Here is a 14,983-nt window from a genome sequence, read left to right as displayed (position 1 = left end):
GAAGTACTTTCACCACAAGGCTGTTCTACTGTTCCGGTGATCTAGAAGTCAGTTGCGCGAGTTTGCTTCAGGTTCGTTGCACCCGGACGTACCGTTTATATTGAATTGTGGGAAATTATGTTCTCTTTCTGTGCTTCTGGTCACAGTTAGGCTGTGTTAACAACTTTAAAGCGGCAATCTGCGATTTAAAGCAACACCGCGCCGCTGTTTAGGTAAATAGCTGAGGGATGTTTCTAGAGAAATGTAACCAGTAACCACTCAAATTCATTGACAGCTATGGATGCAAGGACTTACTTACCATACACAATATACAACTTATAGTATATACCATGTTTTGAGGCTATACAGTGTTTGTTTACAATTGCATTGTTTGCAAACATTGGAGTAAAACAAGATAATATGTTGGTTTCTGATAGGGTACGACAGTTCATGAGGCATTCATAAGTTAAATTCTTTAAAAAAATCTATGGGTTATATTGTAGCGATGCTCGATATACAATTCCCACAAATGGGGTAACCCTATTCGTGCGATGCGCAGGGTGTTTGCCTTTCACACCAGTGACCCGGGTTTGCTTCCCTGCCGTTTGCCCATTTCCTACAATATCATGAATTTAAAAGTCCAAAAAGGGAAGTTGCAAATGCATATTGCCCCCTTTAAAAGCCACATTTACAGTCTTTATGCTATTAAATAAAATACATGCATACAGAAAGCATTTGTATTGATAGTAAATTTGACAACAGTTCTGAAGAAAAAAATGCATACATTTTAGCAATCACTAAAATATCAAAATAATGTATTATATCAATGCTTGTAAGAGTTGTTTTAGGTTCTGTGAACTAGGCCTAGACACAGTGTACTATCTGATAGGTCTATATCCAACTAATTTCCTTTGCATCAGGTCAACATTAAGGGTTCATTTATCTCTTGGTTCATTATACAGCTGAAGGTTCCATTTTTGGAAGAAAGGATGTTATTGTTGAGAGTAGGTTAAAGGTGACAAGAGATTTGTAAACAGAAGCATACAATTGCTCCACATTGTGAGGCCCTAATATGAAAACATCCTATAAAATCTTCCTTGGCACAATGTTAAGTACGGGTCAAAGTACGTTGGTAACCGTAGGGGAAGAGAACATAACATTTGTGTTTTATAATTCCGTTTACAAGTTCCTTGTAATATGTCATTCTGAGCCTCCGGGTTCAACCAAGGGTCATATTCACCAGGCACCAAACGGAAAGGAAAATGGAATGAAACAGACTACCTGAACTTGTCCAATAAGAAACAATTTTTTCATTTTCCTTTCCAAAACGTTTTGCTATAGGGTGCACTAATAAATTGGACCCAAGAGTCAGCTGACAGCAGGTGCACTCACAGCAAAACTGTACAGTACTGGCCCACATCTGTTAGGCACACCCAGGACAAGCCACAACATGTTAGTCACCACTGTTGTAGCTATTATGGCCAGGGATATAAGGACAGGAGGGACAGGAGGGAAATTATCTTCAAATCAGATCTGAATCTGGTGCAGATACAGGACTTTGACACATATTAGACATTGTTTGTTAACCCATGAAAGTTAGCACAAAGTACCCTAAAATTAACCTCCAGAAAGGTCAAACTCAATATAGTAAGGTCAACTGATGCTCTGTAATGTTCATTATAGGGTCAACAATTATTCCTCAAATGCACCTGCATTTCTTAGAAACACTTGCCATGTTGCACAATCAATCTAGCTTTATTAATTGTCATTTGTCACTTCATCAATTGACGTATGTTTTAATCACAGGTTAACTGTTGGCAGATGTTCCTGTCCTGTGTTCTAATTATGAACTCCGATTGTACTTTGAGCAAACCAATACATTTTTATGACTGGTTTATGTAAGTGTGCAAGCTCTCTCCCAATCCAAAAAATATCAAATAACATGTGTCCTAAGCCAGCATAGTATTGATTGCAGGTGTAGTGTACACTTAACATATCTGTACACATAGCGTCACCTATCACACACTTTATGGACTGTTACTTGATGCTGTGCAAAGTGCACTGGGCCAATTAACTTTCAGATGGAGGCCAAGAGAATATCCCTAATTGATATGTTCTATTATTATAAGGATATAACTGTCTAGTAATTTATGCATCAATACTTCAGATATTTATGAAGATCTTTTTATTCCACAAAATAGTATAAATAGTGTTATTATCTCTGGTCCTTATGAACCTTAACTTGGGTCTTTGGGCACCCATTGTCAGTGAGGGCCAAGGGAATCTCAAAAATTAGTTTTTGGATGTATGTCTTTTTTCTAGGCCCACCCCACAAATTACCAATTATATAATATGTATTACTAAAAATATAATATACTGTATGTATGTATGTAGCCTAAGCAATAGCTTTAGGATGTGGTGAGTCAGTGGTCTGCTCTGTTCGCAAACAAAAATATTTTGCTATGGTAACCATTGACTGAAGTTCACTGTACAAATGGAATAACAATAGCACAATTTGATTCCATGCAAACAAGGACATATCACTGTGTTCCTTCCAAGGGAATTAGCCTACAATGATAAACAGCTGCCTATCTGATTTCAGTTCAATCTGTAAGGACATGTCTAACAACATAGGTTTGAAAATTACTGTAAAAACAGCAGGTGATTGGGAGGCGGGACTAGCACAGGTGGGATCCACAACTTACATCACCATCATTAAGGCTATATAATGGAGTGAACTTCTGACATTAGCAGAAGACTCTCACTGACTGACAAGCCATACACAGCTGAACACGTTTGGATACTCAGTCTACTCTGTACCACAAGTACAAACAGAACTCTTGAAGAGCTCAACAAAGAAACAGAAAGCAAGCGCAAATCAATATGACTGGACAAGGTAATTACGTAACAGCTAATTTTATAGTTTTGCTAAAATTGCTATTGAATTTAAGATTTTACCACAAATGAGACATTGTCCTATGTTTAATTGCTTGACTAAACTATGACTTTCTCATCTCTCCAGATCTAACTGCCATTCTGGACTGTGCTCATCAGCTGCGTAAAGTTGGAGACGTCCTCGCTAGTGACACCCTGGACTGGAGATCCAAATTATTGGAAATATTGACAAAACATTACAAGAATATAATCAAAGTCAAGTGAGGGAGTTCAACCCACTCAGTAAAGATCACAGAAACAAGATAGAATACTATCTCAGTCCGCAGTTTTGGTAGCTGTGCAGCAGTCCCGCCTGGTCGTTCAGAGGTGCATTTGCAGCCACCTGAGATGGAAGTCAAGAGGACAGTCTGCCTTGACCTGCCCCACAATCCAATATTCAATGGCAAAGTGTCCAGTGCTCACCCCCCCACCATGTCAATGGAGAGTAAAAAGGATCAGTAACATTGTGTAATGGCAAAACCAGTGGACCTCTGCTGGTTTGTCGTTGGGACATTTGGTAGCCCGATGGGCAGCCATTCACATGGACGTCAAACGCGAACATCGGAACCAGAGCTGACAGGACCGATCCTACAAGAAAGTACGATGACAAAGGAGGATTATCAGTTGTTGGGGACATGTTTTGGATCATGGACACATGACTTTGAAGTGCTCTGATGCCTTATGTGAGGCTTACATTCATTGTTTTAAAGAATTGTGCCTTGAGCGATTAAAAGTTGTTTTCAAAATCTGCAATATTTTGAAATGATCTGTATTGGTTGTTCAATAATGTCACAGTCAGATAGTAGGCCGTTTCAGCCAAGTGGTGTGTATGACATAGAAATAATCAAATTCATCTTCATCAGGGAATTGTGATACAAAAAGGGCAGATAAGAATGACAGGAGAGCTACAGTGCTATATTCAGGCACTTAAAATATCCTTTATTGTGTAGTAAAAAAAAAACCTACAGAAGTATAGAGAACACCCTTTCATTTATTACGCTGTACATTCATTTATCAAATTCTACATAATCAGTTTCTCCATACCATATAATCATCATCCCCATCCGATCCCTACACCATACTTGGTCTTTACAGCCTCCAGGTGAGTCAAATGCTCAAGGTAGAAGTTACCCCTAACCACAGATCTAGGATCAGATAACCCTACCGCCTGTCCTAACGTTAACCATTACGGGGATCCCTGTGGTATCTGACCCCGTGTCAGTGGTTGGGGACAACTCCTACTCACCGAGTCATGAACAGTACAACCAACAGACAGGCATACAAGAAGAAAGAAAAAGCCCAAACCATTGATGACGACCAACTAAATCTGAATGAAATGTGAATGATATTAAAGCAATAAAAATGTATCAATGGAAAATAAAATACATATGGCATAAAATCACAAGCGTTAAGATTATACTGCCAGATAGGGACACTTTAAGCCATATAAAATACAATTAGCCTGATTTAGGAGAAGCTTCCACTCCTATCCAGTCATATTTTTCAATACACTAACTAAAGGACAAAGATATTTTGTCCGATTTGAGAGAATTTCTTTCTTGAGACTGTACCTCTTCAAAATATGACTTTGCACACATGAACACCCGAAACCAGTTTGTTAAGAGGAGACATGCAATGTCTGGATATCTGCAATAGGATGATAAGAGTTGCAGAGACTAATCTGAAACGGATGGCATTCACAAGCTACAACACTTTAGTACATGGAGAGGGACAGGAAGGAAAACTGAACAGGAATAAAGTTTGTATTGTTTGGTGCCCTGAACAAAATAAATGGTGCTTGGAATAAAACGTTACAATATTTTTTCTGTTAGTTTTTTTTATACAAATATTAAACCCTTACAGATCCCTTGTTGAATGTGCAAAATGGTTTGGAGATGGTTAACATTTATTAGCAAGATAAAACAACACAATGTCTATAGGTCATGTCTAAGAGCTTGTGTAGAATGCACCCTCCTCAAAGTGACTAACGCAAAGAACAAATAATGTTCTGTACGATCATATCAGGTCCTCTGGTAGGTCATAGGTCATCATATCAGGTCAGATGATCATGGTGGTAGGTCTGGGCCATGGTGGTAGGTCCGGGCCATGGTGGTAGGTCTGGGCCATGGTGGTCAAGCAAGGCCTAGCAGTTTTAAAGTCCCTTCTAAATGGAAGAACAGAGACCTGTGTGGGTGCCAGCTACTGACACAAGTGCTCAAGGTTACACAAGGTCTCACAGTGAACAGAAAGGTCACGTGCCAAATGGCACCCGATTCGCTATATAGTGCACTACTTTTGACCAGAGCCATATAGGGAATAGGGTGCCATTTGGGAGACACCCACAGGGTACTGGATGTCAACCAACTGGCCAGGTAGAGGACAGGACAGTGACTCAGAGGTCAGGGGTAACTGCCCTGTCTCAATACAGAGGGAGAGCCGCCCTCTGTGATCTTAATCATCTCTGCCATCTCCATCATCATATCAGAACATGGGAGTTCTGAGCCCCACAGGCCTGTAGTGTTTTTTAAAGTTCCGTCTGTTTGTTTCCGGTAGGGCTTCATTTGGTGAAGGCGGCCACCACGGCCCACAGCAGCTCGTTGGCGCTGGCCTTGGTGCTCTCTGCCTCTGGCTCCAGGTCCAGCAGCAGACGTACCCTCTTCATGGCCAGGTCATACTGTTCGTCCAGCAATGGGGCGAAGGCGTTCTCCAGCACATCTGAAGAGTGGGCCAGGAAGATCAGGGCCAGCACACGCTTGTCGAAGCGCCCCGGGTCGTTCACCCACTTGTCCAAGACGGACTCCTGGACTTTCTTGACCAGCCTCTGTTTAATGGTGTCGTTGGTCAGTGGGTGTGTGGTCATGTCGAAGAGGAGGAAGTTCTGTTTCTCCGTGGTCAGAACGCCCTTTTCCACAAGATTTTTGGCCAGGCGCTCACGGACATTCCTCAGCTGGTAATGCAGCTTCAATGGGTTCCACGTCTCACCTGAACATCAAGTCAAAATCGTAAATGGCCTATATTATATATAAAACAAAGATATTTTGTTTAAAATGGACTGGGTATGGGAGAGGGAAAGGAGGGGGCACAGTGAGAGCACCTGTCAAATGTATTGAATCAAATCTACATGAGAATGAAGAAAGCCAGTAAAATAAACAGAGAGATTTAAGAGAACAGGAGAAGGACGGGGAGGGTAATCCATTTCTGCTCACCGCTCAGCAGCTCTATCCAGCTCTGAACTGTCTCTGGGGGCTGGGTCTCTTTGATATGCTTCAGGGCCTCGTCCAGCAACACGTCTCCTGTAGGAGCGTCCGACTTACAGATCACCTGACCAAAAATAAACCCGTTTCAAAAAGGTCAAACACACATAGGTTTACACCGCTAGTGTTAGCATACACTGCTAGTCCTCCAAACATTGCAACACACGTCAGACAACCTCGTCAGCATAAACACGCAGAAGGCCAAGGCTGTGTTGCCCGGCTCAGATGTCTCATGTGGCACGCAACCATTGGTTGATACGTCATTGACTGTGCAGTCGGGCACCAGACTGCTATAACATATCATGTGATTAGCTGATCCTTAAAATACCCATCCAAGCATTGTATGATTTGATATGCATCAGCAACGACTCAGAGCTGCCAATCAAAGCTCGGACATTCCATCAATTGGCATGTCCGAATTGACATTTTGGACTCTGACCCCTCCCACTCCAGATCAGAGTTGTTATTGTCTAGGGGTATTATGACAAAACGAGTACCAATACGGACATGAGGAATTTGCCGGAAACAATGTAATTTTCTGTAATCGGAGAAAGCCAAAAGCCAGAATTTCTCATATCACTCAAGCCATGCCAAATACTGCCTCAACAGGCTGATTCTGCGGTCAGTAAAGACACGGACAGGTGTTGGCCATGATTGGATTAGAAAAAGCCTCTCTCGTTTTCCCAGACAGATACGTCTCTTGCACAAACGCTACGGCTCCCACTTTCACTCACAACTCTCTCCAAACATTGTGAATCAAAATCCATAGATAACTAGAAGAAAAGCGGCTAGCTATCAATCTAGTTATATTTTCAGTCGACTTTTCTGAGGTCATATCATGGAAGTTTTTGCTATTGGTTATTACTTTATCAGTCAACTCAATTGCATTGGTGAAGCTGCTCTCCCGCCCCTTAATTCCCCAGATACACACGCAAGACTCCCCTTACACTCACTCACCTTAGGAATCAACTCATCAGTCCAAACTGTTTGGACTGGAGAATCACAATCCATAGCTAGTCATTGTTGTTCTAGCTATCAATTTAGTTTTACTTTATACCACCATATGGTTGTTTTTCTCTGTCTACTTGGTGTTGTCTTGTGGGCTTCTTTGTCTGTCTGCATCGGCTATTCCATTGCTGAAGAAGACATTTGTCGTCATGAGCTATGCCAGTGCATGCTTGCTGTTATTATTTCCCCCAGATATGTTTTTTGAGCAACAGATCATTAGAAAATAAAATTGCAAAATGTAAATAGTTGGGATAAGTTTTGCTCCTCTCGAAAGTGAAATGTAGCCTAGGCTTCTAGGAAGAGCCAACTAAATCGTAAGAAATAAATGCAGGCAGCAGTAGCCAGCCATGCATTATTTATGAACCTATTTTGTTGATAATTAGGACTATGAAAGTAAGTCATGTGCCTTTCAGATGTCGGGATCGTGAACGATGTGTGAATGAGTGAAGGAACATCAGAAGCGCTCTGAGCGTTTTCCGATCGCGAGTAAATCCAATTACCAGTATCCTATTAAGTAGTAAACGGATAGGATTACAAATACAAGTATGATGAGTTCGGGACAGCCCTATTATCATCGTCGGGTGAAGACGGAAGTCCGGCTGTTTGGCAGGCGACCAAGTTTATCTGTGTGTTTTAATATAAGGTTTGAAACTTGTGAGTGCTCACCTTTCTGGCCAACAGACTTTTCCTCCTCATGCCACAAGCCTCTAGCTGCAGTCTTCCTCTCAAAGCCAGTTCAATGACCATACACCCTCGAAGACCAGAAGAAATGCAGTCATTCCAGAAGGAAGTGTATCCCTGTTGGAAAAAATTGTAATGAGTCCGTATTGCTTCACAGGGTTAGTGACACGTTTGATAACCTTCAGGTTGTAATGTTGAATATTACATGAAAATACAGCTAGTAATGTTAGTTAACTACCTAAATGTAGGAATAGCACATTATTAGGTTAGCTAACTAGTTAACGTTAGCTGGTTAGAACGTAAACAAACCAGCTAACTTTAGCAAGCTAACTCAGCTCGCTAGCACAACAGGCTAACGACAATAACTAGCTAACGACAATAACTAGCTAACATACCTCTCGATCTTTCAATCCCAACAGCAACACTTCTTCCATCAACGTCAGTCGAGTTTCTTTGGAGTCTCCCTTCTCGTCCTCTTCCTCTTGGCGTGGCTCGTAGTCCTCATCCTCGGACCCCCTCTCCTTGTCGGCAGCTGCATTACGAGATGCCTCGGTCCTCCTCTGCACCAGGCCCGAACTTCGCTGTGTTAGGGAAGTCATCTGGATGCACGTCCAAACAACAGATAAATACAAATGATTTCTGTACCTCAAGATGGTTTTAGGGTTTCCGATGCATAAATGAACACGGCTGTCGTAAAATGTGGTGTAGAGCAAGTGAATATTCGAATAAATACAGCAGCAAACCTGCAACAGATTCCTACTTTGATACTTTCAACTTCCTGAACCAATATGGCGACAAGTGATGACGTCCGATGAGGATGCGCTCGCTCTTCTCTATTCTCTCTCTCAATTTCAATTTAATGGGCTTTATTGGCTTGGGAAACATATGTTTACATTGCCAAGCAAGTGAAATAGATAATAAACATAATAGTGAAATAAACAATACCAAATTAATAGTAAACATTACACTCACAGAAGTTCCAAAATAATAAAGACATTTGAAATGTCATATTACTTCTATATACACTTTTGTAATGATGTGAAAATAGTTCAAGTACAAAAGGGAAAATAAATAAAATATTATAAGTAAAATATTTCCTTAATTTTGGGTCAAATTGTGTTGCTGTGGGGGGGGGGGGGGGTCTGTTTTTGTTTGTGAACAGAGCCCCAGGACCAGACTGCTTAGGGGGCTCTTCTCCAGGTGAATTTCTCTGTAAGTGATGGCTTTGTTATGGAAGGTTTGGGAATCACTTCATTTTAGGTGGTTGTAGAATTTAACAGCTCTTTTCTGGATTTTGATAATTAGCGGGTATCGGCCTAATTCTGCTCTGCATGCATTACTTGGTGTTTTACATTGCACACAGAGGATGTTTGTGCAGAATTCTGCATGCAGAGTCTCAATTTGGTGTTTGTGCCATACTTTGAATTCTTGGTTCCAACATAGGTTAATGCTCCTCTTCATTCTCTTTCTACAACCACATACATTAATTTCTTCCTAGATCTATTTTTTATTTTTTTATTTCACCTTTATTTAACCAGGTAGGCAAGTTGAGAACAAGTTCTCATTTACAATTGCGACCTGGCCAAGATAAAGCAAAGCAGTTCGACACATACAACGACACAGAGTTACACATGGAGTAAAACAAACATACAGTCAATAATACAGTATAAACAAGTCTATATACGATGTGAGCAAATGAGGTGAGATAAGGGAGGTAAAGGCAAAAAAAGGCCATGGTGGCAAAGTAAATATCTCTCTGGTGACCAGAGAGATATACCTGCTACATAACCCCTTCCTAAAAAACAAACATTATTTAACACTACTAGAAAGACAGGGTAGAATTCTGTTTGTTGTAATTCTATGTTAAATGTATACATAATTTAGTCATTATTCATAAAAAAAATCCCATAACACATAGTTAAAGTATGGGGATTCTATTGGGGGGATATACAGTTGAAGTCGGAAGTATACATACATTTAGGTTGGAGTCATTAAAACTTGTTTTTAAACCTCTCCACAACAAACTATAGTTTTGGCAAATCTACTTTGTGCATGACACAAGGAATGTTTCCAACAATTGTTTACAGACAGATTATTTAACTTATAATTCCCTGTACCACAGTTCCAGTGGGTCAGGAGTTTTACATATAGTAAGTTGACTGTGCCTTAAACAGCTTGGAAAATTCCAGAAAATTATGTCAAGGCTCTAAAAGCTTCTGATAGGCTAAGTGACATCATGTGAGTCAATTGGAGGTGTACCTGTGGATGTGTTTCAAGGCCTACCTTCAAACTCAGTGCCTCTTTGCTTGACATCATGGGAAAATCTAAATAAATCAGCTAAAACCTCTGGAAAAAAATTGTAGACCTCCACAAGTCTGGTTCATCCTTGGGAGCAATTTCTGAAGGTACCACGTTCATCTGTACAAACAATAGTACGCAAGTATAAACACCATGGGACCACGCAGCTGTCATACCGCTCAGGAAGGAGACGAGTTCTGTCTCCTAGAGATGAATGTACTGTGGTGGGGAAAGTGCAAACCGCCATAAAAAAGCCAGACTACAGTTTGCAACTGCACATGGGGACAAAGATCGTACCTTTTGGAGAAATGTCCTCTGGTCAAACCTGACTCAGTTACACCAGCTCTGTCAGGAGGAATAGGTCAACATTCACCCAACTTATTGTGGGAAGCTTGTGGAAGGCTACCTGAAACGTTTGTCCCAAGTTAAACAATTTAAAGGCAATGCTACCAAATACTAATTGAGTGTATGTAAACTACTGACCCACTGGGAATGTGATGAAAGAAATTTAAGCTGAAATAAATAATTCTCTATTTTCTGACATTTCACATTCTTAAAATAAAGTGGTGATCCTAACTGACCTAAGACAGGGAATTTTTTACTTGGATTAAATGTCAGGAATTGTAAAAAAAAAAACGGAGTTTAAATGTATTTGGCTAAGGTGTATGTAAACTTCTGACTTCAACTGTAGGTAGCACACATGAGGAAATGTTTTTCTGTTTAACTAATTTCCTTATTTCTAGTCAGATGTAAAATACACACGCGCACAGAGCACAAACATGGACTCAGGTATACCCACTCAACCATGTTTGTGTTCTGCAAAACATTTCTACCTAATGCGTTCTCATATGCATCTTCCTGTGTTGTCGATCCTGTCGCTAAGAAGTTTAATTCACTTTAATAACAACTAATACTTTTCTAGGTCTCACAGTTCAAAGCCATTTTGATTCTGTTGTTCTAGACCGGTCTTCATCACTTTAAGAAGTAGGTAATATTGTGATGGTGGAAGAAGGTGAGGACCAAGATGCAGCGTGGTAAGTGTTCATCATTATTTTAATAAACTGAATACTAAATTACAACAAGGAACAAAATAAACAACCAAAACAGCTCCGTCAGGTGCAAAACACTCTAAACAGAAAATAACTATCCACAAAACCCATGTGGGCAACAGCTACCTAAGTATGGTTCTCAATCAGAGACAACGACAGACAGCTGTCCCTGATTGAGAACCATACCAGGCCAAAAACAAAGAAATACAAAAACATAGAAAAAAGAACATAGAACGCCCACCCTAGTCACACCCTGGCCTAACCAAAATAGAGAATAAAAAGCCTCTCTATGGCCAGGGCGTGACAGATAGTCCAATCAATATTCTAAATCCCTTCCCTAGTTAGATTTAAAATCCACAACTTTAGCAATAACATTTGATTCCTGTTTCTAACATTTCTGTTACAATAGCTAACACATTCAATTATTTTATTTTACATTCAACATATACCCTTCCGGTCAAAAGTTTTAGAATACATACTCATTCAAGGCCTTTTCTTTATTTTTTAAACTATTTTCTACATTGTAGAATAATAATGAAGACATCATAACTATGAAATAACACATATGGGAATCATGTAGTAACTAAAAAAGTGTTATGCAAATCTGAATATATTTTACTTCTGAGATTCTTCAAATAGCCACCCTTTGCCTTGATGACAGCTTTGCACATTCTTGGCATTTTCTCAACCAGCTTCCAGAGGTAGTCACCTGGAATGTATTTCAATTAACAGGTGTGCCTTCTAAAAAGTTAATTTGTGGAATTTCTTTCCTTCTTAATGTGAGTGACAAGGTAGGAGGGTATACAGAAGAAACCCCTATTTGGGAGAAGACCAAGTCCATATTATGGCAAGAACAGTTCAAATAAGCAAAGAGAAATTACAGTCCATCATTACTTTAAGACATGAAGGTCAGTCAATACCAAAAATGTCAAGAACTTGAGTTCAAGTTCAAGTGCAGTTGCAAAAACCATCCAGCGCTATGATGAAACTGGCTCTCATGAGGACCGCCACAGGAATGGAAGACCCAGAGTTACCTCTGCTGTAGAGGATACGTTCATTAGAGTTTCCAGCCTCAGAAATTGCAGCCCAAATAAATGCTTCGCAGAGTTCAAGTAACAGACACATCTCAACATTAACTGTACAGAGGAGACTGTATGAATCAGGCCTTCATGGTCGAATTGCTGCAAAGAAACCACTACTAAAGGACACCAATAATAAGAAGAGACTTGCTTAGGCCAAGAATCACGAGCAATGGACATTAGACCGGTGGAAACTTGTCCTTTGGTCTGGAGTCCAAATTGGAGATTATTGGTTCCAACCGCTGTGTTTTTATGATACTTTGGTGTGGGTGAATGGATGATCTCTGCATGTGTAATTCCCATCGTAAACCATGGAGGAGGAGTTGTTATGGTGTGGGGGTGCTTCGCTGGTGACACTGTCTGTGATTTAGAATTCAAGGCAAACTTAACCAGCATGGCTTACCACCCACTAAGTCAATACCTAGTTTAATGCAGGGTCTTGGTGGTAGTTCAGGTGGTTGAAGTGGTTGGTCTTCGTGCAGTGGCTGGTTTAGCACACAAGCTGAGCAATTTCTGATCAGTCTTTCAACATCTAAGCAAACTTGCCTCCATATAGAACATTTATGAAGTGTTCTACTGCCCACATGCATCCAAGAGCTTCTCGCTCGATCTGAGACTATCTTCTCTCTGTAGGGGTCAGTGAACGACTTGCATAAGTGGTTGGCTTATTCTATAAATTTTTCTGTTACCGTTGTCCTACTGGGCTTGCGTCACTAATCACTAATGTTGGTACATCAAGTTTGAAGTATGCGAGACCTGGTTCACTATTCTGGGCTCTTTTCATTTCTCTAAAAATGTTCTCTGTTTCGGATGTCCATTCCCACTCTTGACCTTTTTTGATCAGTTTCCGTAGTGTTTCTGAGAGGTTTGCGTAGTTTGGTATGAATTTCATGGGAAGTCCACATTTCCCCAGGAAAGTACGTAGTTCTCCTGCATTCTCTGGTCTTGGTGCTCTTCCTACAACCTCAACTTTCTGTGGGTCTGATTTTATCCCTGCTGCCGTGACTAAATGTCCAACGATTTCAATCTGCTTTAGACTAAAGATGCATTTTTCCTTGTTAAGTGTCATTCCTCTGTCTTGGAATCTTTGAAACACTTTCCTTAGTCTCTGACCCAGTTCATTTTCATTTTCAGCGAAGACAACAACATCATCATTGTAGCAAACTACACCTTGTAATCCAAATAGTATGAAGTCCATGGCTATCTGATAGGCCTCAGGTGTGCTTGATAATCCAAAAACAAACTTTCTTGAATCTGTAGCATCCTCTCTGTGTGATGAATGTTGTCAGGTTTCTTGATTCTGGGGCTAGTTTAACTTGCCAAAATCCTTTTCTCGCATTCAGTTTTACAAACACTTTCGCTCCTTGCATTGCTTGCAGTATTCTGTCTACTGTGGGAACTGGCTGTCGTTGTCATATCAAATCAAACTTTATTTGTCACAGGCGCCGAATACAACAAGTAGAGACCTTACCATGAAATGCTTACTTACAAGCCCTTAACCAACAGTGCAGTTCAATAAGAGTTAAGAAAATATTTACCCAAATAAAATTAAAAATAATGAAAAGTACCATAATAAAGGCCTCACGGGTGGTGCAGTGGTTAAGGGCGCTGTACTGCAGCGCCAGCTGTGCCACCAGAGACTCTGGGTTCGCGCCCAGGCTCTGTCGTAACCGGCCGCGACCGGGAGGTCCGTGGGGCGACTCACAATTGGCCTAGCGTCGTCCGGGTTAGGGAGGGGTTGGCCGGTAGGGATATCCATGTCTCATCATGCACCAGCGACTCCTGTGGCGGGCCGGGCAAAGTGCGCGCTAACCAAGGTTGCCAGGTGTTTCCTCTGACACATTGGTGCGGCTGGCTTCCGGATTGGATGTGCGCTGTGTTAAGAAGCAGTGCGGCTTGGTTGGGTTGTGTATCGGATGACTCATGACTTTCAATTTTCGTCTCTCCGGAGCCCGTACGGGAGTCGTAGCGATGAGACAAGATAGTAGCTACTAAACAATTGGATACCACGAAATTGGGGAGAAAACGGGGTAAAATTCAAAAAAAAAAAAAAGTACCATAATAACATAACAATAACGAGGCTATATACAAGGGGTACCGGTACTGAATCAGTGTGCAGGGCTACAGGTTAGTTGAGGTAATTTGTACATGTAGGTAGGGGTGAAGGGACTATGCATAGACAATGAACAGTGAGTAGCAGCAAGGTATAAAACAATCAGAGGGGGTGTCACTATTACTGGTGGCCATTTGATGAGTTGTTCAGCAGTCTTATGGCTTGGGGTTAGATAGAAGCTGTTAAGGAGCCTTTTGGTCCTAGACTTGGCGCTCCGGTACCGCTTGCCGTGCAGAGCAGAGAATGACTTGTCAATGACTTGGGTGACTGTAGTCTCTGACAATATTATGGCCTTTCCTCTGACACTGCTTATTATATAGGTCCTGGATTGCAGGAAGCTTGGCCCCAGTGATGTACTGGGCCGTACCTGCTATCCTCTGTAGCACCTTACGGAGAGATGCCGGGCAGTTGCCATACCAGGCGGTGATGCAACCGGTCAGGATGCTCTCGCTGGTGCAGCTGTAGAACTTTTTGAGGATCTGGGAACCCATGCCAAGTCTTTCAGTCTCCTGAGGGGGAAAAGGTTTTGTTGTTCCCTCCTCACGACTGTCTTGGTGTGTTTGGACCATGATAGTTCGTTGGTGATGT

General features: G+C 41.2%; 1 protein-coding gene across 2 annotated transcripts; it reads right to left on the bottom strand.

Moving 5' to 3' along the window:
• Window positions 1–3,827: 3,827 nt before the first annotated feature.
• Window positions 3,828–8,662, bottom strand: LOC139422753 (Golgi phosphoprotein 3). Of its 2 annotated transcripts, XM_071174076.1 has the most exons (5): window positions 8,600–8,641; window positions 8,252–8,455; window positions 7,842–7,973; window positions 6,120–6,234; window positions 3,828–5,895 (listed from the first exon to the last, which is right to left on the bottom strand). In XM_071174076.1, exons 2-5 carry the CDS (start codon window positions 8,453–8,455, stop codon window positions 5,471–5,473), a joined length of 876 nt encoding a protein of 291 aa, XP_071030177.1. In that variant the 5' UTR covers window positions 8,600–8,641; the 3' UTR covers window positions 3,828–5,470. The 2 variants fall into 2 exon arrangements, with proteins under 2 accessions (XP_071030177.1, XP_071030176.1); XM_071174075.1 differs by having other exon boundaries at window positions 8,252–8,662.
• Window positions 8,663–14,983: the final 6,321 nt, after the last annotated feature.

Source organism: Oncorhynchus clarkii, chromosome 12 (assembly GCF_045791955.1).
Source record: "Oncorhynchus clarkii lewisi isolate Uvic-CL-2024 chromosome 12, UVic_Ocla_1.0, whole genome shotgun sequence".
Classification (NCBI taxonomy): Eukaryota; Metazoa; Chordata; class Actinopteri; order Salmoniformes; family Salmonidae; genus Oncorhynchus; species Oncorhynchus clarkii.
The sequence above is the reverse complement of the archived record's forward strand: the minus strand, read 5'-3'. Positions and strand labels throughout refer to the sequence as shown.